Source organism: Juglans microcarpa x Juglans regia, chromosome 3S (genome assembly GCF_004785595.1).
Source record: "Juglans microcarpa x Juglans regia isolate MS1-56 chromosome 3S, Jm3101_v1.0, whole genome shotgun sequence".
Taxonomy (NCBI): Eukaryota; Viridiplantae; Streptophyta; class Magnoliopsida; order Fagales; family Juglandaceae; genus Juglans; species Juglans microcarpa x Juglans regia.
The window spans coordinates 3,353,531-3,380,654 of NC_054599.1; the positions used below are offsets into that span (position 1 = coordinate 3,353,531).

Below are 27,124 nucleotides of genomic sequence, written 5' to 3' on the forward strand. Positions count from 1 at the left end.
CATGGATTTTCCATGTTGGCATTCTCATTTGTTTTTCTCTCTTTTTTGAGACTCGTTGACCTAGCTCGACCTCTCGCGTTTTGTCAAAATCCATTTCCCCCAAACTTCATCTCCTCGACAGATTCCCTCCCGTCAAGCTCCCCCCAAACCCCTGACGTTGTTCTGCATTTCCTCTCCCCTCCAAAACCCCTGACCCATCGGATGTCATCCTTGACAGATTCTCTCTACATTTCGTCTCTTTCAAGCCTTCCTTCAGTCCTGAAAACCCTCTCCCCTCTCCTTGCATGTTGGTCTGGGTTAAGCCATGTCCTCCCACCTGAAAATGCTCTCCACCACTCCTTTCATTTTGTGTCCTCCAAAACTTTGGTCTATGGGACTATGGACTCCATTCCAAACTAATTTGTATAAACCCCTACGCAACAAAATGATAAATCATAGAATGGTGCATCATAATTGACATAACGATGATCAAACAATTGAGAGCAAATTCCACAGAAACAAAAAAAATGTAGAGAGTGGCCGATGCATGGGAAATGGAAAAAAAAAAATCAATTTACCTTGAAATGCCGCAGTAGCTGCTCCACGTCAAGTGGGAAACTAAAATGGGATGACTAAACGGTATCCTTAGTATTTTCCTTAACTATGATTATCTTTGTTGACTTGTCTCTACCTTAATTGTAAAGATGCTACATTATAAAAGTAAATTGGGTTCCTATTTAATTATTTACTCAATTTGGATGGTCCAACTAAAAAAGAAAAATTGTAACATTAAATGTTAAGGTAGAGTTTATATCATTTTAAACTTTATATAATCATTATTAAAAATTATAAGACTAGCATATTAAGCATCTTTATTTACAGAGCAATACTAAAAACTATATTCATATTTTATTCTTATTCAATTATATAAAATGTGATATTTTTAATTTTTTAAATTTTTAAAGAAAAAATATACAAGTAGGTAGACGATCTCAATAAACTAACTTTTAAAATAATTTTTATTCAGATTCTTTCGTCCTTTCACTTTTAAATCTCTTTATTTCAAAACCTAACCTCAAAAGCATTTTCAAATATTTTTAAAATTTTTATAATCTTTGTTTTTCCTCCCCACCTTGCCAATCCCCACGAAACACTATCCAAAACGGCAAGACAGTTTTTAAACTTTATTAGGTCATCTCTAATAAAAACGACAGCAAACTCTCACTTATACGGGACTGAAGCTGTCAGATTTGTGTAAATATAAGTTAAATAACTATACATATATATATATATATATATAAAAACCCAATTTTCAATTCCCCTCCCCTCCCCCTCTTAAAACTCTGCTTCATTCTCAAGCTATCCTACGTCTCTCTTTCTCTCTCTATATAAAACCCCACCCTCTCTCTCCGTCTCTCTCTCTAAAATCCTCTAGATTCTGTCTCTCTCCCCACTCTCTTTCTAGAATCTTTCTCTATCCTAGGGTTTTCGTTTCGGGGGTCTCGGTTCGTTTTCACTGCGTAAAGTCCCTAGGGTTTATTGGCGAGCGAGTGAAGTGTCTGTGTTGTTTGGTTTTGCTAAGGGGCGATGGCTGCCGAGAAGCTTAGGGATTTGAGCCAGCCGATCGATGTGGCCTTGCTCGATGCCACCGTGGCGGCCTTCTACGGCACCGGATCTAAAGAAGAGGTGAGAGATTTGTTATTCCTTTCCCGCTTAGCTTTCTGTTTGGTTTCAGAGAAATTAAACTGAAGCTTTAGACTAGGGTTTAACCCGCTTTAGCGACCAAGTTTGAGTTTACTTCAAAGAAGCTACGCGACTACCTACCTTTATACAGTCGCTCCTCTCTCTCGCTCACACGCGTTCGGCACACACACACGCCACTACCTGTTTGGCTCCCCGGAATGTGGGAATGTGGAGGGAGTAAAATTAAGACTTTTATATTTTTAGGGTTTAATGCCTTCGAACTTTTAGTCGTGGTGGGTTTTTTTTATATGTGTATTCAGTATTTATTTTCGGTTACTTTTCTCGGGTGACAAATTGGGGCTTTAGGTCAGTGAGGCATTATGATCTGGGCTTCTTTTGTTCAATTTCCACGAGTACAGGATTATCCTTGGGGATTTATTATTTTTCCATCTTTAACCTTGTGTTGGTTCTCTGATTGACAAAAGTGAAACGATAAGTTTACTCGAAAGTCATTTACTTTTAACATAAATGTAGCATCTTGACCTCAGTTCCACCGTCCACAAGTCACATTTTCTTCCGTTGCAATTATTGTAAACGATCACTTGCTTAAATCTGACTGTTATTTCTTGCAATTATTTCGGCGGACCACCTTCTTCTTCATTGTGATGTGTTGAGGGCTTTGTGGGATGAGGTCTTTGTCAAGCTTGGCATTTCTTGGGTGACGCCCAAGAGTGCGGGGAATCTTTTGGTCTGTTGGAGAGGGATTCAAGGAAATCTTCAAATAGCGGCTGTTTGGAACATGATTCCTCTGTCTTATGTGGTGTATTTGGAATGAGAGGAATGGTTGGCGTTGCTGTTTCGACAATAGAGAACGCTCGGTGAATGGATTAGGGCTATCTTTTTTCATACTTTGTTGCTTTGGGCTTTGGTTATTGTAATGGATGGGTTTAGTTCCAATGACTTTTGGACTTTCGTTTTTTGTCAGCTCTAGTTTGTAATTAGGTGTTTTCTCTTGTATACTTCCTGTACTTGGGCTATGCCTAATTACATGGTTTTAATAAATTTCTTACTTATATATATAAAAAAAAAAATCCAGACTGTTATTTTTGCTTGCATGCTTGTCTTTAACCTGGCTGCGTGTATGTTGGTGATGCAGAGGACAGCAGCAGACCAGATTTTGCGGGATTTGCAAAACAATCCAGATATGTGGCTCCAAGTTATGCACATCCTTCAAAATACAAAGAACCTCAACTCCAAGTTCTTTGCCTTGCAGGTTGGGTGCCTTTTTGCATAACAACCTCTACTAGAAGTTGATATTGGTTATAGCAGCTCCTGTGATATGAGAAAGTGGTTTTCATTCACCGTTAGTAAAGACAATCCTTTTTAATTCATCAAATTTGCTTTTGAATTTTTACAATCACAAACAATATTATTGTTGAACAAGGGCATTAGATGGAATACCCATTCTGTGGTTGGGAATAAATTTATTTTATCTACCAACATGGTTCACTGACGCGAAGTTGTCTTTTGGAAACCATAAATGGTGTTTTATAATATCCACAACCCTGTCCAATACAAAATCATCGAGATAGTTACATGTTTGGATTGTTTAGCCGTGAATGCCTCTTCTGAAAATGCCTGCATAGGCTTCTGAAAAACTTATCATGCTAGATAAATTGAGTACCTGTTTAATTCTAGCCTCAATAGTAGACAAGGATGGGAGCTGGATGTGCACTTTTCTGTACATATAGAGCTATGTCTTTATAGAAAATGGTACTTATAGGTGGAGTGAGTTCTCTTCCTGTGCATGCCAAGCCAAATATTCTTCATGTGAAAGTGTTGGAAATGATAAACCTCTTGATTCCAGAATAATCTAAATATGGTCATCCTGCCTATGACTTGCGAGATTGGGTGGGTGGGTGGGTTAGCACTCCTCTTTTCTCTGTGCCCAAAACAGAGTTGGTATCATCAAACAAACTTTTGTGGTAATCAATTAACACCTATGCTTTTTGCAATGTGAATCATTTTATTTAGATTTTAAAAATAAACTTTTGTGGTTATTAAGGAGCTTCTTGCATTGTTTATACGGACGGAATTTAACCTAGACTGTCCATCTTATACACAGAAGTTGTATATCATTTTCCCTGCTTACGTAGACTGATAAGATGGTCTTTTGCTTCAAAACTAAACATGATCTTGTTCAAATGTTGGTTGGTATGCTGCTTGGTGCTATGTTATACTTGAATTTGTGCAAAGATGGGGTGCTGTGGGAACCTTCGTTTTGAGCAATTGATTGATGCTAGTTTTGTCTTGGAAAATCAAATGCGGTTGACTCTTGCGAGTGGAAAGATACTTTGATGCATAATTAATTGATTGATTGATATTGGTTTAAACATACATTTATTTCAGTTGCATAATTTAAATTTTTTAGAAATGTTTTGAATACCGTACCGGACGCCATACCGGTCAAGGCATTGGAACGAAATATTTCGGTACCGGTACCGTTTCGGGATAATCGATATATGAATAAATTATATATATAAATTATATTTCAAAATAATGGTCTATATATGAATAAATTATATATAAATACATATATATAAATTATAAATAGCCTAGTCTGAATTGGGGATCAAAAAATAAGCTTGTAGTTTGAAAAAAAAAAAAAAAAATTAAAGGCTGGTACAGGCTGAAATATAGGCCGGTACGGCCGGTATTTGGACCGGTACGAACCATATATGATACCTGTACCGGCCGTACGGTACGAGATTAAAAACACTGTTTTTTAGAAGAAACAAGCTTCTTCTTTTTATTTATTTTGTTTGAATGGGCTGAGTAGGGAAGTGCCTTTCCCCTGGTGAGAGGATAATCATGATTGGGTTAGTGTACTGCTATGGAACATGGGTGTGGGTCTTTTGTCGAAATGTAATGCCCCTTTATTTTTCTTATTTTTGAATGTTCTTCCCAAAATTGAACCTTAAACTGAGGAATGTACTATGTATGTGTTTTCGGTACATGATTCATGAAAAAAGGTGGTGTGAATGGTATTTTTATTGATTGGCCATTTCATGTAGGCTGGAGGTAGATATCAAACTGCTATGATTTTGAAGTATCTGTAAATTTCCTTTCATAATATATATCAATAAGACAGACAGTTGAACCCTTTTTTTTGATGCAAATGTGCTTATATTTATCAATGTTGGAATTGGGTTCAAGCTTTCCCCAGCCTTGTATCACTTGACAACTAATGCATATGGAGTGTGGTTTGTTATTTTTACTTTTGTAGAACTCAGAATTCCAAGTTCCCTATCTGTTGAATTGTACAGCTTATGAGAGCATATATGTGATGTGGCCAATTGTCCTTGGACCAAATGGCATCTCCCCTCTCAATTAAGGGCTTGAGGATGAGACCATGGGGGGTGTCTATCATGTGAATGTGCGTGAGCCGTATTTACATGTCCAAGAAAATTAGAGCATTTATTTGACAGGTCAAGCTGTATGCAAATTTCACTGACTTGGAAGTTTTTTGCAAGATAGAAATTTTCCTATAGGTTTGCCAGTTGTGTGCATGCAAATTTCAAATTGTTTACGTATGTAACTGAAGTGGCATAGACTCTTGCATTAAGCGAAAAATATAAAAAATATTCCATAGATCTTGTGATTGGACTTTAAAAGACAGCTTTAATGTTCAAAATGCTTGCCTTGGATGCAAGATTATTCTTCTTCCCTTTGTCAAATGCCTTCTGACACATTCGGACTGTACTTGCAAGCTTGGGCACATGGGGCAAAATGATCTCTTAGAAATGCCTCTATTGAGCCCATACAGGCTTAATTGTTCATGCTGATGATTTAGGAGCAGTTTCCACTTTTCATATTAAGGCCATTAAATTAGACTTTTGCTACTAGCGTATTAATGGTTTTAGTTTGATGCATGTGCCTTCAACTGGCTAAATTATGTTGTGCATTTATGTTTTTAAAACTACGGGCCTTTTAAAAAAAAATTATTTTGAAAATAAGGTGTTCTGGATGCTTGGCTGGGTCGATTTTTCTTTTGCTTTGACACTTTGAATGATAATTTTGGATGCTGATCTTTATTTGTTTTGGGCTTCCATCATAGGTCCTTGAAGGTGTTATAAAGTATCGGTGGAATGCATTGCCCGTTGAACAGCGGGATGGAATGAAAAATTACATTTCTGAAGTTATTGTGCAGGTATAACTTATGTAATGCTGTTTTCAGAAGGGTAGTTTAGTTGGCATTATAGCTTTTGCTGGTATTCGACGCTTTCATTACTACATATTCTATTACCTTTTTTTGTTGTTTTTGGTATAGCTCTCAAGTAATGAGGCATCTTTTCGACTGGAAAGGCTGTATGTCAACAAACTCAACATTATATTGGTTCAGGTAAAACCTGTTTTATCTTGTCAACATAATGTTTGAAGGAGTTGATTACTGTTGTCTTTGATGTTTCTTTTTTGTAGTATTGTGGATGAGGTTTCATGACTAGCAAGGGATGCTTATGGATTTCTATTTCTTTTTCTGGGTTTTGTCTGATGGGACTTGCTTTGCAAGTTTGTATCTGAAGCTGAACAATACTAACTGCAGCTCCCATGCTGTTACCTTCTAATTGAGTTGTAGATGTTTTTCTTGAATTATAACTTTGCCTTTTACAAATGTTTTCTTTAATTAGTTTACTTATATAAAAAAAACTTTCTTTCTAATTAGTTGTAGTTTTTTTATTTGAAAAAAAATTGGGCATTGTTTATGTTCTTTTAACAAGGTGTACTCAATATACAGATATTAAAGCATGAATGGCCGGTCAGATGGCGAAGCTTTATTCCTGATCTTGTTGCTGCAGCTAAAACTAGTGAAACAATTTGTGAGAATTGCATGACTATATTGAAAGTAAGTCTATTGTTCTATCCTACTCATTTAGTTTGTGTTTGGAACATGTAGGTAACATAGTATGTTGCTTTTCAGCTTCTAAGCGAAGAAGTTTTTGATTTCTCAAGGGGGGAGATGACTCAACAGAAGATCAAGGATCTTAAACAGTCATTGAACAGGTAATGGTTAGAGTTTGACTTCATGTTATTATTTGCTACTAGGTGGTTGTTTCACAGGGTTCCTCTCTGTCCTGCATCTTCCAGTATAAGATGTGCTAGATAGCTTAAGTGGGTCATAAAACAATCTTTACCGGGAAGATTGTAAGATGAGTAGTTTAAAAAATTGTAAAGATTATTTTGCCACAAAGGCTATTGCACCGTAAAGGAAATCCAAATACTATACTTTGGTGGCTTGACCTTGCAACCAACCACAAAAGTTTTCTTTTGAACGGAAAACAAAATTTTATTGAGAATAAGAATAGGCAAGAGCCCAAGTACATGGTCCATATGCAAGAGCATCACCTATGCATGGTAATCTGAAACTAAGGTGGAATTGATATGCTCTCAAAGTCCCTAAGAGTAATAAACCACAATAAAGTCCCCATGTAATTAAAATTTGATGCTAAATGTTACCATACAATTTAAAGATACAATTTTCTTTTTACCTATATAAAAAAAAAATTTAAAGATACAATTGAGAACATCACATCACTATTTCTGGCATCATGAATTTGTAGGATAATTTTTCCTTATATGGCATCAGAAGTGGTAATTTTCCTTTCTAATTTTTTGTTTGTTTTTATAACTTATAAAACTTTATGAAACTACTTGAGATAGATCCAAGATTCCAAGTACACATGGTTTATGCAGAGTCACACATCTAGAAGTTGAAAAAGATACAAGAAAATAACTAGAAGTTAGTCCATTAAAGTCTATAAAGGCTGTCCAAAGGTAGAGAATATTAAAAAATAAAGTTTTGAGCTCCTCGATCATCTGTTCACAATCCTCAATATTCCTGTTGTTCCTTTTTTTGTAAATACACCATACCAGAAAAGTAGGAACCATCTTCTGCATTGCTACAATTTGTTGGTTTTTTTAACCTTTCCCCAAGAATAAAAAAGGTCCACTACTTATAAAAAAAAAAAAAAAAGGAATAAAAAAGGTCCATTACTTTTCTGGTCATGACCCAAGCCAAATCAAGCTGACTGAAGAAGCCACTCCACTAAGCACTAGTCGTCTCACAATGGAGTAAGATAGGTTCACCTCCTCGGCCCTAACTAGTGTAATATGGCTGATTAAAGAATGCAGTGATGGCATCTACCTCCCAGTCTACAGTAGCTTTGGTAAAGCTTACATTCCAGTGCAGGAAATCTGTTTAATACCATATGAAGATGATTTACTTTCTTTTTAAATCGGCTTAATACTGCATGAAGATGATCTTTAATGAAAGCGTCATTTAGGGGGCTTGGCCATCCTTCTTTGTGATTTATATGATACCATTAGACTTGCAGCTCACTAGATGAGAATCTCTTTCTAACACCTATGCTTTGGTTGTTTACAGCGAGTTTCAACTTATTCATGAGTTATGCTTGTATGTACTATCAGCATCTCAAAGAGCTGAGCTTATACGTGCTACATTGGCCACATTGCATGCTTTTCTTTCGTGGATTCCCTTGGGTTATATTTTTGAGTCTCCATTGGTATGTTCAATCTTCTATCCTTGTTGACACTTCCCCATATAAGAAATTAGATTTGTACTTATACATTCTTTACACTATTTGTATTAGCTTGAGACTCTCCTAAAACTTTTTCCTGTGCCTTCATATCGGAATCTTACCCTTCAATGTTTAACAGAGGTACGCCATTCTTCCATTGTATTAAATGTTGCTTTTAAGATTACATTGTTGAGTGCTTTTGATGAATAAAAATTTGCTTACCGATAAAAAAAAGATTAAATTGTTGAGTGATGACTGTTTATTTTGGTTTTGGCAGGTTGCAGCCCTTAATTTTGGGGACTTTTACAATGTGCAGTATGTTAAGATGTACAATATATTCATGGTGCAATTACAGGTCTTTCTGAGCATAACCACTACTCAGATTTTATTTGCAATTGAATTTTTTTATGTTGGAGCTTTGTGGATATATTTTTATGATTATCAGCTGTTAGGTTACTTATAACACAAAATTAGTTTAAATAATGAACATTATGCCGTGGGGGTCCCCCCGGACCGCCTGGATCCCAGGAGTGAATAGAAAGTTGATTATCACTCATCAGATTGTGCTACCTAGTGGCCAAAGGGCTGATTTGGGATGACCTTGAGGATTAGGTGTGCTGCCTTGGGTTCGATTAGTCACTAGGACTTCCCCTGGATTACCTAATATACAGTTATGGCAGGTGGGGTTGTGTATCTGGGTTTTCTCCCTAGTAGTGGGTCCAAAGTGCTTTGGTTTGGTGTGGTTCTGCGTCATAGAAAGAGAGAGATTCTTAAGATTTAGAAAACAAATTGTTTGAGCTTGTAGATATATTCTTAAGATTATTCCTAATCATTTCACTCTTCCAAGTTTTTAATTTTTAATTTCACTTAATTAGCCTTTTATTTTCTTGGGATTTTTGTGATGTTACAGGCCATTCTCCCCCCTGCAACAAACATCCCTGAAGCTTATGCACATGGATCTAGTGAGGAACAAGTGAGTGTTTTGAACACTTGTTAGGACTAAAAGCCTAATGCTTCGTTGTGCTTATAACTGAGTTTGTCTTTTTGTTGTTACTTCAGGCATTTATTCAGAACTTGGCACTGTTTTTCACCTCTTTCTACAAGGCAAGTGTCTTCCCTAGTCACCGGGAATAATATCATACAATGATTAAACTGGATAGATGTGTGATGGTAATTTGAAAAATCAATGGTGATAATGGACATGGTTTGTTTTGGGTACCTTTGCAGTTCTTCCCTTATGGTTGGGATGAGGCAATCATGAATTACTGACATTTATTACAGTGGATGAGGCTGTCATGAATGACTGACATTTATGGTTGGGAGAGGCACAGGGCCACACACAACCACCTTTACTTATATAAAAAAAAATCATATAGTTTCCGATAGAACTGGTTTCAACGGGCTCGACTTTCATGATTTTCTTGTATCTTTTTCTAGTTCCTGACTATATCTCTTGTACATGTCATGTGTACTTGGGCTATGCTTATTTTCATTTTTATTAATGAAATTTCTTTTACCTATGAAGAAAGGAATTGATTTCAACTGTCAAGTGTAACTTTTTTTTTTATAATTGTGTGCTCGTATGTATTTAAATGCTAGTGTTAATTACTTTTATAAGGGTCATTTTTTGGGTGCGTTTCATTTCATCTCGTTTTAGATAACCTGATTCTGGTATCATATTGTGATGAACCTGTAGGCTGGAACATATAAAAAAAAAAAAAACCTGTAGGCTGTAACTATACTTGGACTTCAACTGCTTATATGATTTAGTCATCAGCCTATTCTAATGATTCTTTTGTTAAAAATTTTCTAGTTAGATTGATAACATTGGTGTGTCGCATGAGTTCTGCCTTTTCTCGTACAAATTGCACCTAGAGCCTTTGATAAGTATGTTGCTTACAACCTCTATGCAGTTTCATATTCGAGTGCTGGAAGCCACTCAAGAGAATATAGCTGCCTTGCTAATGGGTCTTGAGTATCTTATCAACATCTCATATGTGGATGACACAGAGGTTTTTAAGGCATGTTTCTCTATCAGCCTCTCTCTCTCTCTCTCTCTCTCTCTCTCTCTCTCCCCCCCCCCCTCCCTCTAATATACAAAATCAGACATGCATATCCGTATGCACACTGAATTTCCAAAGTTATAACATCCTTTCTACTTCACTGTATGGTTTGATCAGGTTTGCTTGGACTACTGGAACTCCTTGGTTTTGGAATTGTTTGAGGCACACCATAATCTTGCTGAGAATCCTGCAGTTGTTGCTGCAAATATGCTGGGGCTGCAGGTATTTGTAGATATGTTCAGATGAATTTTGCCACTTTGGCATCTGAGGTTCTGCTTCTAAATTTGGGAGAACTACTTTCTTGATCCTAATTGAAGTTTCACCTTTTAATGTGTTTCACTAGCATTTCAGGATTGGATTGCCATTTTGAAAGTGATGCAAACATTAGTAGATGTTTTCTTCTCTATCCTGATTGTAATTACTAGTGGATGTATCATCCATAGTGTATAATTCTGACTTGTTCATGAGTTTTTATCTTCTTTCTAGCCTAATAGAATGTAATTAGGTGTCTCACTTTGTATACTTTCCGTGTACTTGGGCATCGTCTAATTTCATTCACATCAATAAAAATTATTACTTATAAAAAAAAAAAAATTCCGCCTTGTTAAACTTCAAATTTATAAGCCATTGGATTTGTATTCTAGGTACCTACTAAAAATAGTTTCAGTTTCTTAGTGCTCGTTTGGGGAGTGATATTAGAATTTTGTAAATAGTAGTCAGATAGTTTGTGAATAGTAGTGAAATAGTTTGAGTTAAGTATTTTTGGATTTTGGGAAAGGAAAGAAAAGTTGAATAAAAAATATTATGAAGTTAAAATATTGTTAGAATATAGTTTTATAATATTATTTTTGTTTGGGGATTTGAAAATTTTGAATTGTTTTTTATTTTTTGTTTGAAAGTTTGAGAAAGTTGTAATGATTAGTTTGAAAAAGTTTTTTTTTTGATAAGTAAGAAGTTTTATTGATCCATGTAAATAGGCAATGCCCAAGTACACATGAAGTATACAAGAAAAAAGCCTAATTACAAACTACCCGCTACGAAAAGTAGCATAAAAGTCATTAAAGCTCGCTCCATTCCATACTATGGATGAAGCCCAAAGCAACAATGTGTGATAGAAGAAGGCCCTAAAACCATCCGGGGAACGTTCCCTATTTTCAAAACATCGACCATTTCTTTCGATCCATGTACACTACATTGAAAAAGTTGTAATGATTAGTTTGAAAATGTTTGTATTTGAATTATGTTTGAGAAGGAGATGAGATGAGATGAGAATTTTGAGATGAGATCTATTTCCAAACAAGCCCTTAGCTTCAGTGTGGCTACAAAATAATTCTTGCATGAAAAAAAGAGAGGACATTGAATTTCTTTCGTAGTTGGTTTTTTTGCTTTGCACTACATTCGTTGTTGCAGTTTTTATCTGTTTGTGATTTCAATTTACCCATATGCTGTGAACAGTTGCATGCATGTTTGTGCCTATGAACTTTTTTACTATTTATTTATTTATTTCTCTCTCTTTGATTTGTTAGTATATATTGAACTTGATAATTATGTTATCTTGTATCTTTGTGATAATTTGAGCAGATGCCATTGCTCCCTGGTATGGTTGATGGCCTTGGTCCACAACTTCTGCAGAGGCGGCAGTTATATGCTGGTCCAATGTCTAAGCTGAGAATGCTTATGATCTGTCGAATGGCTAAGCCTGAGGAGGTTCTCATAGTTGAAGATGAAAATGGGAATATTGTTCGTGAAACCATGAAGGACAATGATGTTCTTGTTCAATATAAGGTAACAGACCTGTTTTTTGATGAATATAACATTAATTTCTGGGCTTTGAAAATATGTGGGTTTTTTGTTTTTTTTTTTTTTAATTCGAGTTCCATGTATCAGAATTGCCTGGTTGCTGGGCCATCCTTCCCCATCCTCCTTAAAAGAATTAAAATTAAAATTAATATACATTATTGTTATGATTCCCTTTGGATGAATGGCATCTTTATTCTTATGTGTGGTGCTTTAGCAGGATGTGGAGTATAGTTTCTATGTACAACCACTTTGACTTCTTGGAATGCTAACTAATTATGGGATTTGCCTATTTTTTATTGGTTGGCTTCTGTGAGGTGGCATTTAAACTCAAGATAGGCTTTGTTCTTTTATGCTTAATGCGGAGTTTTTGGAAGAAGCACAACACCTTCAACTTTGAAGATTGTGAGAGAATGTTACTGGAGTTAAAAATTTCTATGCTTAAATCTCTGCATAAGTGGACTACAGTACATAACAATACCCCCTTTGCGATAGGCATTTTCTCTTGTATACACTGTGTACTTGGCTACGCCTATTAATATTAATAAAATTTAACTTGTAAAAAATGCCCCCCTTTCATCTTTTGTATATTTTACTTGTGCTTGCTCTCTCCGTCCCTTAAACTAGGCGTTCGCCTAAGTATATATGTCCAGTGTACTTGGGTTACACCCCTAGTGCTTTTTAATAAAATGTTGTATCCTTACTTATAAAAAGAAGATTTCTTTTTCTCTTTATAAGATTCTATGGTTGATGAAAGTTCACTGGTGCAGATCATGAGGGAGACCCTTATATATTTGTCACATCTTGATCATGAGGACACTGAAAAACAGGTAAAGTATCAGTTTGGCAGATGTTCTTTCTGTGTTTATCTGAACAATAATTGAAATATACTGTGATGCTCTGTCCTCCTCAAGATACTTTTTGGCACATCTATACTATGGTTGCACTGATAATGAAGCTGTGTGCTTAAAAATGCTGGTTTGTTTTAGTTTTTGTTTCTATGCTTAGCATGAACTAAAAAAAAGGAAGCACGAACCATGTTCAAGCTTGTTTTGTTTGTCATTGTTGAATAGATATCTGTTTGCGATCTGTAGTTTTAAAAATGATAGATGGACCATAAACTGGGTGCATCAGGTTTTATAACTGTGTAAAAGTTTTTTTTCTTCCATCTATCTGGCACACAAGATAGAAAAATACCCTTGGTCTACTGGTTGAGATGTGCCCCAATAAACTTGCGTACATTTGACCATGAATCACGTCTTATATGATATTCTAAAGTTTGTGATTCTCTGTCTTTCTGCTGTTTACATAGATGTTGAAAAAATTAAGTAAACAACTAAGTGGCGAGGATTGGACATGGAACAACTTGAACACGTTATGCTGGGCAATAGGATCTATCTCTGGCTCCATGATGGAAGATCAGGTATATTTAACTTCGTATTCCATGACAAGAACAGAGTTGCCCTGACTATTTTTATGATTTCTGATAGATGAGAGGTTGGGGAGTATTGGAGTGATGATGTGGCATTTTATGAACTTTTACTGACTCCTCTCTTCCTAATTATATGAGTCCCTGTATCGTATCTTTGTGTGCGATCAAATTTCAAATGGTAATGAAACGGGGTAGTTATACCTTCAGGTACAACAGTTATGGTTGTACATTCATATAAATCAAACTTTCATAATTGTAGCCTGTGCGCTAATTTTTTTTTTTTTTTTTGACATATCAGGAATGCTTTAAGTTTCTTTCAGAAGGATAAGTAGGAGAAGGAAAATGTAGAAATGTTGGGATTGCCAAAATTTGTGGTGTTGTGTTGTGTTGGAACAAATGTGTACCATGTTTTGTGATCCTTGACCTGGTTCATTTGGCTAATTATTTATTATCTTCATCATGATCATTACATTTACGTGTCTTATCTTTTTTGTCAACGCTGTCATTGGATTATGCGTACTCAATTCCATTATGCATTGGGTATATCACTGATCAGCATCTTGGAACTTTCAAGCCAAAGTCGTACTTATATAAAAAAATTTCAACCCATAATTGCATACTATTTTTCCAAGAATAGTATAAACGTGTGACACTTTATGGATGAGATTCTCCTAGTATATGTTGAAGTTGTTGTTTGACGAGTGGCATGAAGAGAGCATGGGGCCTTGTAATCTTACTTTGGGGTTGGCATATATAACAAATAAGCTTGTTACGGTTCCAAGGTTTAACCAGTAAAAGACATGTTGTGTTTGCACGGTCTTTAGGGTTCCTCGTTATCAAAAAGACAATAAAGTTTTCACAGTACTAGAATAACATTAATACAAACTTCATAATTTTTCTAACACGTGTATCCATTTTGAAGATGAATTTATCCACTGCTTTGCTTCTACAATTGTTTGATTGGTGCTGCAATATGTCTTTAAATATCTTACCTTCGTATCTTGGCAGGAAAACAGATTCTTGGTGATGGTGATTCGTGATTTACTAAATTTATGTGAAATTACTAAAGGGAAAGATAATAAAGCTGTTATTGCAAGTAACATTATGTAAGTATTCCCAATGTCAAGGTTATGAAAAAAAATATCCCCAATGTAAAAAGGTTATGGGGGCATGGCTACTGGCTCATACCTAGTCCTACATTTACCAATCGAGCATGCCACATTTTGGTGCTTCCACATTTTTAATAAAATATTCTAGGGAATATTCTTTAAAGCTTGTCATGGCCTTTGGTGCAATAGTACTCACGTGTATCTTGGGGGTGATATTCAAATGTCAAATCCTCCTCCCTGTTTTCTAGAAAAGAAAAAACTTCTTTATCACTTGCCTTTTTATTAGTTAATGGTACAATGTCTGAGTACATCCACATGGTATGCTTGCCTCAATTGGAAATTGAGAAACCTAAGTTAACCTGATTGTAGGGACATTTTATATATTGTTAATATAGCTATTTCCCTATTTCTCAAATTTGTAATTGTCGTTTTTTGGCAGGTATGTTGTTGGACAGTATCCAAGGTTTTTAAGAGCGCATTGGAAATTCTTGAAAACTGTTGTGAACAAGTTGTTTGAGTTCATGCATGAGACTCACCCAGGAGTTCAGGTTAGATGCTATTGCACCTAATGATAGAACTATGTTTTGTTAAATCTTTGTTGGTAAGTTATGTACTTGCTCAGTTGCTCAAAGTGCTCTGTAGAAGTCATAATATTAGGAAGTTTTATTTAATGCTTTAAGACTTGTTAAAAAGTACTTCTTTTGTCCCAAAATAGATGTTTTGGTGCTAAATCAGTATAGTATTAATGAGAAGTATAAAGCCTAAAAACTACCTTAATTCTCTATCAGAGGCAAGCCTGACTTTTAATAGGAATCTTGCTTACTTTTATGAAAAGGATGTGGGTACTGTTAAGCAATATCAAAGTAGTATGTTCTCACTTTTGTCAAATGGACATCTCTATTTTGAACATCCTAGTAAGACATTTAATTTAGTTGGCATTGAGGGATACTTTGTAAATGTCGCATCCTGATTTTAAATTTAAACCTTGTAGAGTTTGTAGGCTGGTATTATGGACCATCAGTTCTTTAATATATGACAAACTTTTTTATAAGAATTTATTAAAAAGTGCAAAAGGTGCAACCCAATTACATGGGATATATATGAAGTTAGATGCTTATCTAGAAGGGAAAAAAGATGCCAGAAAGTCATTAAAGTCTAGAAGCTGTCTAAAGGAAGAGATTTCTGATAAAAAGGTTTTAGCTTATCCGGCTACCTTTTACCGTCCTTAGAATTTCTATAATTTATTTTGCTTCAAATACACCGTATGAAGAAAGTATGAACCATTTATCCGTGGCTTAAGTTTTCCAGTGCACGGATTTTCCTCTAAAGCGGCCATGCAAGCAAAGAATGCCACTTTTAGTGGAGTTTTGCTCCTTTACTGATAAATAAAAAGTGGAGCTTTGCTCCTCCAAATGCGAAGGAGTTTTGCTCCTTCCACCATGCCAATCTCCTTTCCATCTTTTGTATTCACTCTGAAACATACTTGGTCTTAAGATAAGCAGCCAACGGGGTGCTTATCTTAACACCAGAACACCTGCGAAGCTCACCAGAACACATGCTTAGGATTTGCTTCATTAAACGATCAGTGTATAATCTGCAAATAGAAAGGGTGGGATTGGAAGCCCATCATCATTACAATTTCCCCTCATGTAACAACCCAAAGGAAAGCTTAACCCAAAGCTTTTACCCCAAAAGGCTAGTCCATGTTACACTTGTAGTCTTTTGGAATCATTTTAAACTGTAAGAATGGCACCCTTTCATACTAAATTTGGGGTATTACAACCTCCTCCTTAAATCCCGGACGTCCTCATTAAGTCATACTGTTATAAGGTTTTTTTTTTTGATTGGCACCGGTTGTCCAGAAATAGTGTCCTAACTAATCCCGGGGGTGCACAGGCCCTTGGCAAGGAGTTTCCCGTAAGTGCACCTCGGGTAATTCAAGGAAAAAATCCCCCAAGCCCAAGGGCTTTACTGCTCGAGCCCTTATGACACAGTTCAAGTCTCACGCTCGAATTGACTCATATCATTTGTAAGCACCTTTCATTCACCTTCTCCACAAAACCTTTTGAATGTAGGTGGATGTTTTTAGACTTAGAATAATGTTTGCCCCCTTATTTACCACAATTTAACCTAATCGGAAAATGATTAAAACAAATCTTGGTAGTCTCATCCAGCATGCTTCTATTCATGCCCCAACTACAACCGATTACTGGAGATCCTAGTGAATTGCATTGAAATATCCTTATGATGAGATTGACTACGAGTTTTTCTTGTGTAGAGATTCTTGTTGTGGTATCAGAGGCTAAGCCAAGGGCTAGAAATAAGCAAAAAAGATCCCCTACATGCTTTCACTTGATCTTTAAAAACCATTAAGGAGATGTTGCCAAGATGTTTTACTAAAAAACTAACGTTATAATTGTTTACTTTCCTACGTTCTAATCTCTTATTTCATGTGTTTTATTTTGCCTGGTCATGCTGTATTTTACCTTCATGTCGAATCTATTTCAGGATATGGCCTGTGACACATTCTTGAAAATCGTTCAGAAGTGCAGGCGTAAATTTGTAATTGTACAGGTACACTTTGTTTCAAATTTTTTCTATTTCAATTGGCAATAAGAACCTTGTATAATATTTTTATATTGAATATTATATATTGATACGGCATGTTCCCCCATGCTGTACCAACAAGAGGAAAGGTGTGCAAAAGCTTCCTGCACAATGATGTACTTCTCCTATTCTCAGGTTGGAGAGAATGAACCATTTGTATCTGAACTTCTAGCAGGCCTTGCAACAACCATTGTTGATCTTGAACCTCACCAGATCCATACATTTTATGAATCAGTGCGTATTTTTTGTCTCTAGTAATTCTGTTTAGAGTGAACTTATGCTGTGCTTTAACACCCCCCCGTTCTTTCTGTTCAGGTTGCTCAAATGATACAAGCAGAATCTGATCCCCAGAAACGGGAAGAATACCTTCAGAGGTTGATGGAGCTTCCAAATCAGGTTTGTTTGGAATTGGAATTTGACTGTTCGATAGAAATGTCTGACTGGCTTTCATTTATGCATATGTTGAACACAAGTCTTTTTGAAGTCTGTGGCTTATGGTTTACCCTCGCCATTTTCTTTTTGGGTGCAGAAATGGAGTGAGATCATAGGTCAGGCACGCCAGAGTGTTGATTTTCTGAAGGATCAAGATGTAATCCGGACTGTGCTTAATATTTTGCAGGTATTGCTTTCTAATACACTTAGAAACTTCCATTGGATCTATTTGAATGGTACCTGATGTGGTATTTTCCATCTAATGCTCTTGTGAAGTGAGGAATTTAATTTTTTATGTATACATGAATTTATGATTGTTTGCTTTGTGGAGCTCTAGTTGTAAAGTCTAGAAAGTACAGTCCAATTTAACGGAGGCCATGGCACTGTGCTTCATGCTAACTAGGCGGGGTATTCTTAATAAGGCATTAGATCTAAAGAAAAAAATTCTTAATCAGGCATTGGGCCGGTACAGGCTTGAGAGCAAAACCCATCTGGGGTTTGACTGGTACCCCACTCCAACTCAATACTAAAAATTCTTACCCTTGATGGATGGATGCATGCATGTACGTACTGATGCATGTTGTCTTATAAAAAAAAAATGTACGTATGCATGCATGCATGCTAGCTAGCTGTTTTATTGTATAATTTTTGTTCGATTTGGTCATAAGTTTCTTGTGGAATCCAGTATGTTTTTTTTACAAGTAATAATATTATATATATATATCAATAGGAGTAACCAAGTATACTGGACGTATACAAGAAAAACACCTAGCCCATACAGGAAAGCCCATAATGACCCAAAAGCCCTTGAAAACTTACCCAAAATACACCAAACCCGAATTGGAAAACTATCATTACACCTCCCCGACCCCATCCCCCAGATTCGGTAAAACTAATCCTCAACTCGAACATCACAAAGCCCTATCTTTAGTTTTCCCTCGACTTGAGCTACCTCCCTTAGCATTGTAGTTGATTGCCCATGAAAGTTTCTTTAACTCCCTACTCTTCTTAAACTTAGATTTGGTTTCAAGCGTGTGGCTCGCCTCAATTGAAGTGAGTAGTGTTTTAAATTGGTCTTCATATTCTCCTTGTTCTCCATACGAAAGTCCCAAGGTTTGTAGAAACCCGTTATCTTTCTTTAGAATCCAATCCGATGTTGAACTTGCTATATTGTTGATCGGAGGAAGAGAAACCAGGGGGAACGACATTATCCCCAGGCACAGTACCCGACTACACTCTCGACTCTAAACCTTCCCCCACAAGAGGCACCAATGAAAAATCGATAATTTCCTTCTTGCCAAATGGTTGCTCGACATCTATATGGTTGTTGTCCCCTCCATCAACATTATGTGTATTTGCTCCACCCCTCGACGATCCTTGCTATGTCACTTTGTTTGACCCTACTGCTTCCTCAAGAGGGGAACTGTTGCCCCGTTTGCATCTTCTAAAAGAGGCTCAACTGTTTCTTCCAAAATACCCGAGACCTTGGAGGGGCCCCATCTTCAACTACAAATGAACCCTGGACAAAAGGACCAATTTCATCTGCAACTGGTGCCTGAGACCCTACAGCCCCTTGGAAGGCATAGAGACATTGGCATGAACAAAGATGCGAGCGTTCAACGACCCTATCGTCGACACACCCTTTGCTTGCACACTTTCTGGCACACTTGTACACACACTTGTACCCACGACTAGATCTAGCCCCTTATCCACTTTAATCATTAGATTTCATACATAATCCATAACTCCCTTCAATTGAGATTTGACATCCCACAAGACTCCCTCCAACTCTCCAATGTCACTTGAGGTCTTTTGTCTCTTACAAGTGCATTGCCCTTTCTTTCTACCGCTAAGCTAATCTCGGCCTGACTGCCTGCCAGTGACCTCAACACCGCTGCGTATGAAGCACCTTTGATTGAGGAAGACCTTCCCACTGTTATTCCATCAACAAACTCCCCACTTCTAGTCGTGACTTTGGATTCAGTGACACTTAGAATGGACTGCAGAAAGCCTTTCCATCCAATGCCATTTTCGCCCTTTGGAATCACCAACAAACCTTTCCTCAATCAAGTATGTTGAAATCTGGTTTTCATGTGGTTGCTGTGTTTTTTCAGTTTCTATTATCTTTGAAAATTATGGTTTGAAGCTGGACTATTTGGATGTGGTGAGACCTTCAGATTAGGAATTTTGGTTTGAGTTTTGCCTGTATAAGTCTTGGTCTTTTACGCTGGAACAGGGTGGGGAGAGCTGGGTATATCTGGTTGGCATAGTGATGGGTAATTATTTAGGGTATTAAGTGATGCCCACCTAGATCAAAAGCATGAGTGGTTGGGGCTGTGGATGTTTGCCCCGTCCTCTCATGCTCTTGATCTTAGTAATTCTTATTTTCACATTGTATCAATTACATTGTATCAATTAAGGAACTTGGCATCCCATGAAAAGCAAGACATAAAATAACAAAATCATTTTTTTGACATGGTTTTCTATTTTGATGATTTTTTGAAACAATGTTTGAGTATTAATGATAGTGCTTTTATAGATTCTCTAAACTAGAAATGCAAAAATTCCTTTGTTGTTTTCAGAATCTTCAAGTTGTTTGTGTTTATAAAGAAAGTGGAAATGCTGTGAGAGGTGCATGTTTCCTTGGAAAGACTTATTAGTAATATAGTGTATGTCTTAATCTTGATGGAACAGACTAATTTTTCTTGGAGGATGTTCCTTTCATTCCTGAAGTATTATTGTATCTTCCTTTGACGCCATGTCTGTTGTTCCGTTATTAAGTTTGTAATGCCCCAAGGGAGGCCAAGTCACATATGGGCCTATACTCTAAAAAGACTAGTTAATACAATTGGGGTCCCATTAGAACCATTATAAAGAGTAAGGACTATTTTTCAAGCAATGTGGGATCTTATACACCACCTATCCTTATCGATCAATATGCGATATCACGATCTCCCCACTTCAATTCCCGATGTCCTCGTCAGGCCAGTTCGTCGTAAGTAGCACGGCTCAAGTCCCTCACCTCTGCTTGGGATAAACTCAAATACCATTTGAAACTCCCCAAGGGAGGCCCAAGCCACATTTGGGTGTATATTTCAAAATGATTAGTCAATGATACAATTGGAGCCCCATTTGAACTATTTTTTTTTTTTTTTTATCCGTAATCAAGAAATTTTATTGATAATAATAGGCAAAGCCCAAGTACACATGGAGTATACATGAGAATTACCTAACTATAGTTTAAAACTGAAAGTAGAAAGTCATGGACATAAAGTCCGTTACAAACAATGGCCCCCACCCAAGAAAACAACATTTTCCTTTCAGCTCCTCCATTGTTCTCTTGTGGTTTTCAAAGCTTCTATCATTTCGGTCTCGCCAAATACACCAGCATATACATATGGGGACCATTTTCGGGATTGCTGCAACTTGTGAATTTCCTTGTAGGCCTCTCCAGCATGCTAGAAAATCCACCTATCTACGGGGCATGACCCATGATAATCCAAGTCCTATAAAAAATCAGCCCACACGGTCCTGGCCACCTCGCAATGTAGAAACAGATGGTCAACTGATTCACCATCTTTCTTACACATGCAATACTAGTATAATACCATTAACCGACGTTATCTTAGGTTATATGTGGTGAGAATTTTTCCCAATGCTGTCCAAACAAAAAAAAGTTGCTTTTGAAGGAGCTTTGGTCTGCTAGATGCTCTTCCATGGGAATGTGGGCATGCCTGGGCTCGGGCTCCAAAACATCCTGTCCATAGAACCCTTGATCATACATACGAAATACAATGCTGCATAGAAGTCTATGATAACCTCCAACTCCCAATCTTGGGTTGCCATAGTGAAGTCCATATTCCATTGAGGGGAGCCACTAGAAAAAGCCAAAAGATTTGCTATCGCTGCATTCTTTACTCGTGCTAGCTCAAATATCGCGGGGTAAGTGTGTTTGAGACAATGTTCACCGCACCATTTATCATGCCAAAATCTGACGCGAGAGCTATCACGTACTACAATATGTGTATGTCTCCTGCAAGTCTCCCAACCCTTCATAATGTTTTTCCACAAACCCACCCCATGTGAGTTGCGTACCTCATTCGAGCACCAACCACTCCATACTTCCCCAACTTGTGCAACTATGACAGACTTCCACAAGGCCCCCCTTTATCGTTGGTACCGCCACAACCATTTACCCAATAGGGCTTGGTTGAACTTCGTCAAGTTATGAATTCCCAATCCACCCCCAAAAAATGGAGTGCACACCATGAACCAATTGACCAGATGGAACTTGAACTCGTCCCCCAAACCACTCCACAAGAAATCGCGTTGTAGATTCTCAATACGGTTGGCAATCTTTGCTGGGAGTGGGAATAGAGACAAAAAATAGGTGGGGAGGTTAGAGAGTACTTTTAATCAACATGTGCCTACCACCTTTCGATAAATACAACCTCTTCCAAGATGCCAACCTGCGCTCTACCTTTTCAATCACATCATCATTCCAAATCTGCTCTATTTTGAAGGAAGCACTCAAGGGTAAGCCAAGATACTGAAGAGGTAAAAAAGATACCTTACATCCCAAGAGAGAGGCTAGAGCCGCTGCTTTGGGAGCGTTCCCCACTGGTACCAATTCAAACTTTGAGAGATTAACTCTCAAATCCGAAACGGCTTCAAAACAAAGAAGTAGAGCCCTCAAAGATTGGATATGCATAAGGTTTACTCTGCAAAATATGAGTGTCATCAGCAAACAACAAGTGAAAAATATTAAGAGAGTCATAATTACCATTTCCCACCGAGAAACCACAGAGAAAACCACATTCCACAAGGCCTTCAATCATCTTACTAAGAGCTTCCATGAAGAATAGGAAGAGTAAGGGAGAGAGCTGATCGCCTTGTCTCAAGCCACGAGAGGTGTCAAAGAAATACAAGGGCGAACCATCCACCAAGATAGAGAAGCGGATTGTTGAGATGCAAAACTCTACCCATTTCAGCCATTTCTCTCCAAAACCGCCTCTTGCAAGTAAATAAAGCAAGAATTTCCAATTAACATGATCATAGGTTTTTTCCATATCTAGTTTGCAAATTACTTAGGTTCACGAGATTTGAGTTGTACGTCTAGCACTTCATTTGCAATTAAAACTGAATCTAGAATTTGTTTGCCTTTGAAAAATGTGTTTTGTGGCTTCGAGATTAATTTCTCCATCACCATACTCAATCGGTTCACTAGCACTTTGGAAAGAATCTTGTAGACCCCAGTCACTAGGCTAATGGGAACGATAGTCTCGAACATCCACTGACCCCACCTTTTTTGGGATGAGTGCTAGAAATGTGGCATTGAGACTTTTTTCAAAGCTAGCATAATTATGGAACTCTTGAAATACCCGCATAAGGTCACACTTGATCACTTCCCAACAGGTTTGGAAGAAACATGGCAAAACCATCAGGGCCTGGGGCCTTAGCACTAGCCATGCTTCAAATGACTTTGCATACTTCTTCTTCAAAGGGCCTCTCAAGCCACCCTGCACAGCTGATCTAGTACTGAGATAGTCAACCCATCTACCGTCGGTCTCCATTTGAACCATTATAAAGGGTAATAACTTCTCCTCACCAAGCAATGTGGGATCATATACACCGTCTACCCTTATCAATCAATATGGTGTATCACAAAGTTGTTCTCCCTGGTTTACGTGATTGTTTAATGATTATAAGTTCTATTGTCTGATGGATGCTGTGTTTGGGTTCATACGTTTCAAATTTCAAGGGCCTCTATGAGACCATCAGATTTATACAAAACTATGATTTCTGCTATGAGCCTTCTCTATGGAATGTTTCATGTTCTTTCAGTGAGTTCTAAATTTGCTCTGGTGGTGACAATTGTCTGTCTTGTTATATCTGTTGATATTTGTGCCTCTTGAAGGATGAAATTTGTTTTGAAGAAGTGATTTATGTCTTTTTTCAGACGAATACTAGCGTTGCCACTTCACTTGGAACACATTTCTTATCTCAAATTTCTCTGATATTTTTGGACATGCTTAATGTGTACAGGTATTGTTCCCTACATTTATGTTTATAAATGTAATTTATATTGCCCTTCTTTTGAACTGGTACGAGTTATCCACTCTTTGATATTTTGTAACAGAATGTACAGTGAGCTTATATCAAGTAGCATTGCAGAAGGAGGACCCTTTGCATCTAAAACATCCTATGTAAAACTATTACGGTAAACATAAATAACGTGTGGATTGTCCTTCAGTTATGCCATATAATTTCTAATTATTTTGTCTTTAATATGATCCATGAATCAGGTCAGTTAAAAGAGAGACTCTTAAGCTCATTGAGACATTCTTGGACAAGGCTGAAGATCAACCACAGATTGGAAAACAATTTGTTCCACCAATGATGGATCCCGTTCTTGGTGACTATGCCAGGAATTTGCCTGATGCTAGAGAGTCGGAAGTTCTATCACTTTTTGCCACAATAATAAACAAGTATTGTATCTTCTTTTATTATGTTGGTCTTCCACCTTTTTCTTTTATATTGTTAGCCGGAGGCAAATGTCATGCTGTTACAAATGAAAACCTTTTACTCTATTAGACCCACACCAGATGATGCAATATATATATTTTTTCTTTTTTATTTTTGGTGGGAAAAATATTCTTCTTCCAAGTGCGGGATAACTCCAAGGGGTTGCAGGTTTTTTTCTACCAATTTGGGCCCTCCCTCTACTTCCATGGGGATAGTCTACGGGGTTCATAACTAGTCCCTTTACTACAGGACGCTTACCTAGCCAACATTTAGTTTAACACCCCCTCTCCCCCATCTTATATAGAAGTGAATTCCAATCACCCTTGGAATCATGTCACTTTTGTGATCCCTTGTTATTCAGAGGCTAGCATCCTTTCCACTTCAATGCCCCATTTGGTGGAGTAAAAGAGATTATTCGGCAAAGCATCTTTTCTTAATGTTTCATTTTTCCTGTCATTTTGTAGGTACAAAGTTGCAATGATAGATGACGTGGCTCGTATATTTGAAGCGGTTTTTCAATGCACATTGGAGGTGGGGATTTAGCTAGTATTTTATTTTTTTAACGTTTGATTAAACTAATGTGTAGAAATTAGGCATTACAAAATATAAATAATTAGCGTGTATGAAAGTTTCCATAAAACTATATATTTTCCACTCGGGATATTAACTGATTAAAGATTGGACAGCATTCTAGAGTTGCTTGAAAGTCTGTCCAGCTGGTTTAACAGTATGGTGCCCATGTGATAAAATGTGGTATTCATCCATCTGCTTTTCCAGATTATGTGGTTGTTCTTTTTGGAAGTTTTTAGTTCCGTCATTTGAAATCTTTAGTTGGCTTCTTCTAATTGATTTATATATCTAGCTATTTTTTTGATAAGTTATATGTATCTATCTATCCATCTATGCTCGAGTTTTTGTAACCTTGGTGTCAAATGTGTTTCAATAGCACTGGACGTTCGCTAGGTTAGGTTGTGAGTGAATATGTATTAATATTGTTTGTAAACGCCTGATGTTTACCCCTTAATAACCAAATGAGATATGGAAGAAGCCTGTGTTGTGTGATTTGATGATATGTATAATAATGCAGACTACTTGAAGTCTCATTTATTTTATGAGTATAATGTGATTTTAAACTACGCATGTATTGCTTCGGTTTTTTGGCTAAAATGTACGGCTTGGTTTTCCCTGCAGATGATTACAAAAAACTTTGAAGATTACCCAGAGCATCGCCTCAAGTTTTTCTCCTTACTCCGTGCAATTGCTACACATTGTTTTCCTGCATTAATTCGTTTATCAAGTCAGGTTTGTGTTAAAAGAAAATTCCCTCTTCTTACACCTGTCGTTTCATGTTCTTTTTCCAAAGAAAGAGCATAATATGTTTGGTTTTATTTGATATATTTTTTCATAAAAGCAGTTTTTTTTTTTTTTTTTAATATTCGATATTATTCTGTTGTTTATAGTCATTCCAGTGGGCTTACTGTTTGTTCTGGGTTCTCCTGTATTTTTTCTTGCAGCAACTAAAGCTTATCATGGATTCCATTATATGGGCATTTCGGCATACAGAAAGGAATATTGCTGAGACTGGGCTGAACCTTTTATTGGAGATGTTGAAAAACTTCCAGGTGTAATTCATTTGTTTTATTGGTCAGATTGTCAAGGTTACACACGATGGGATGCTAACAGTATTTTTTATACAATGACAGAATTCTGAGTTCTGTAATCAATTCTACCGGACATACTTCCTATCAATTGAGCAAGAAATATTTGCTGTCTTGACAGACACCTTTCATAAACCTGGGTTCAAGTTACATGTCTTAGTGCTACAACACTTGTTTTGCCTGGTAATGTATCTTATAGCGCCTTCACTTGTTGGGAAATATGCCATTCCTATTGATTGACATTTCCTTTTTCTTTCTGCAGGTTGAATCTGGTGCGTTGACGGAGCCTTTGTGGGATGTTGCTACAATTCCTTATCAATATCCAAATAACACTGTGTTTGTTCGTGAGAACACCATAAAACTATTGAGTACATCATTCCCTAACATGACTGCGGCAGAGGTATTTCAAAAATGAAATTCCATTCCTGTCCCTTTCTCTCCCTTCCTAGGTTGCATACTAATTTTAAAGGAACTTTCAGGTCACTCAATTTGTGAATGGACTATTTGAGTCGAGAAATGAGCTCTCCTCATTTAAGAATCATATAAGAGACTTTCTAGTGCAGTCAAAAGAATTTTCAGCTCAGGTAACGCTCGAGGCAGTGTCACATAAGATGCCTTGTTAGAATAATTATTATCTTCTTCCCTGAGATGTTTTTTTCGTCCTTTTAAAGGTCAAACTTCCATCACTTGTTGAATTAATAGTTTATTGTTACGCATTGTGGGCAAGTCTTGCTCAGTTGAAGTGGTGCTTGTTTGGGATTTTTAATGATAGGATCAAGTTTCATGTATTTAACTTATAGTTAACTTGTTTTACCTAGGTTACTTATCAAAAAAAAAAAAAGTTAACTTGTTTTACCTTGGTTTACATTTTTGTACCCATCGAAAGGAAAAGTAGGTTTTCATTTTCAATTGAGTTTTATTTTGTGTTTACTGTGTTCTCATTCCAAGGATGATGGAACTGGGAAAATGGTGTATGTGTTACAAATGTTGCTGCGTTACGAAAGAGAAATGCTAACTATATGCACAAAAAACGTACATATCCACGTGACTTTTCACGCTTTTTTTTTTAAATGAAAGTTTTATACATGTGAGAAAGGCACGTGGATATGCAAGTCTTCTGTACGTTTTTTATTCGTACAAACATTGTTCATTACTAAATTAGGGACTGTTTGTCAGTTTGTGGGTACAGATATGTAGGATTTTTTTTGTTTATTTTCTATTGAGTTTTTGTAACCTAATCATT

General features: G+C 36.8%; 1 protein-coding gene and 1 long non-coding RNA gene across 4 annotated transcripts in view; one reads left to right on the forward strand and one right to left on the reverse strand.

Moving 5' to 3' along the window:
* Positions 1-16,728, reverse strand: LOC121257982. The gene is made up of 3 exons (XR_005939302.1): positions 16,717-16,728; positions 12,507-12,512; positions 1-412 (listed from the first exon to the last, which is right to left on the reverse strand). It is a non-coding gene; the product is annotated as an uncharacterized LOC121257982 (long non-coding RNA).
* LOC121257977 (protein EXPORTIN 1A-like) overlaps positions 1,294-27,124 on the forward strand; it is a 26,754-nt gene continuing 923 nt past the window's right edge. Inside the window, exons 1-31 of one of the 3 annotated variants that reach the window (XM_041159286.1) lie at positions 1,294-1,665; positions 2,819-2,935; positions 5,780-5,872; positions 5,993-6,064; positions 6,440-6,565; positions 6,641-6,723; positions 8,105-8,243; positions 8,331-8,399; positions 8,536-8,613; positions 9,169-9,231; positions 9,318-9,362; positions 10,172-10,279; positions 10,439-10,543; positions 11,903-12,106; positions 12,889-12,948; positions 13,431-13,541; positions 14,559-14,656; positions 15,099-15,207; positions 17,168-17,233; positions 17,402-17,500; positions 17,582-17,662; positions 17,796-17,885; positions 23,658-23,743; positions 23,838-23,918; positions 24,004-24,186; positions 24,688-24,754; positions 25,415-25,525; positions 25,738-25,845; positions 25,927-26,064; positions 26,144-26,281; positions 26,361-26,465. In XM_041159286.1, the coding sequence (XP_041015220.1) occupies positions 1,567-1,665; positions 2,819-2,935; positions 5,780-5,872; positions 5,993-6,064; positions 6,440-6,565; positions 6,641-6,723; positions 8,105-8,243; positions 8,331-8,399; positions 8,536-8,613; positions 9,169-9,231; positions 9,318-9,362; positions 10,172-10,279; positions 10,439-10,543; positions 11,903-12,106; positions 12,889-12,948; positions 13,431-13,541; positions 14,559-14,656; positions 15,099-15,207; positions 17,168-17,233; positions 17,402-17,500; positions 17,582-17,662; positions 17,796-17,885; positions 23,658-23,743; positions 23,838-23,918; positions 24,004-24,186; positions 24,688-24,754; positions 25,415-25,525; positions 25,738-25,845; positions 25,927-26,064; positions 26,144-26,281; positions 26,361-26,465 (3,132 nt within the window). In that variant the 5' untranslated portion in view covers positions 1,294-1,566. Of the gene's footprint in view, positions 1,666-2,818; positions 2,936-4,988; positions 5,099-5,779; positions 5,873-5,992; positions 6,065-6,439; positions 6,566-6,640; positions 6,724-8,104; positions 8,244-8,330; positions 8,400-8,535; positions 8,614-9,168; positions 9,232-9,317; positions 9,363-10,171; positions 10,280-10,438; positions 10,544-11,902; positions 12,107-12,888; positions 12,949-13,430; positions 13,542-14,558; positions 14,657-15,098; positions 15,208-17,167; positions 17,234-17,401; positions 17,501-17,581; positions 17,663-17,795; positions 17,886-23,657; positions 23,744-23,837; positions 23,919-24,003; positions 24,187-24,687; positions 24,755-25,414; positions 25,526-25,737; positions 25,846-25,926; positions 26,065-26,143; positions 26,282-26,360; positions 26,466-27,124 lie in introns of those variants that run through there. The other 2 variants (XM_041159287.1, XM_041159288.1) reach the window with 2 other exon arrangements.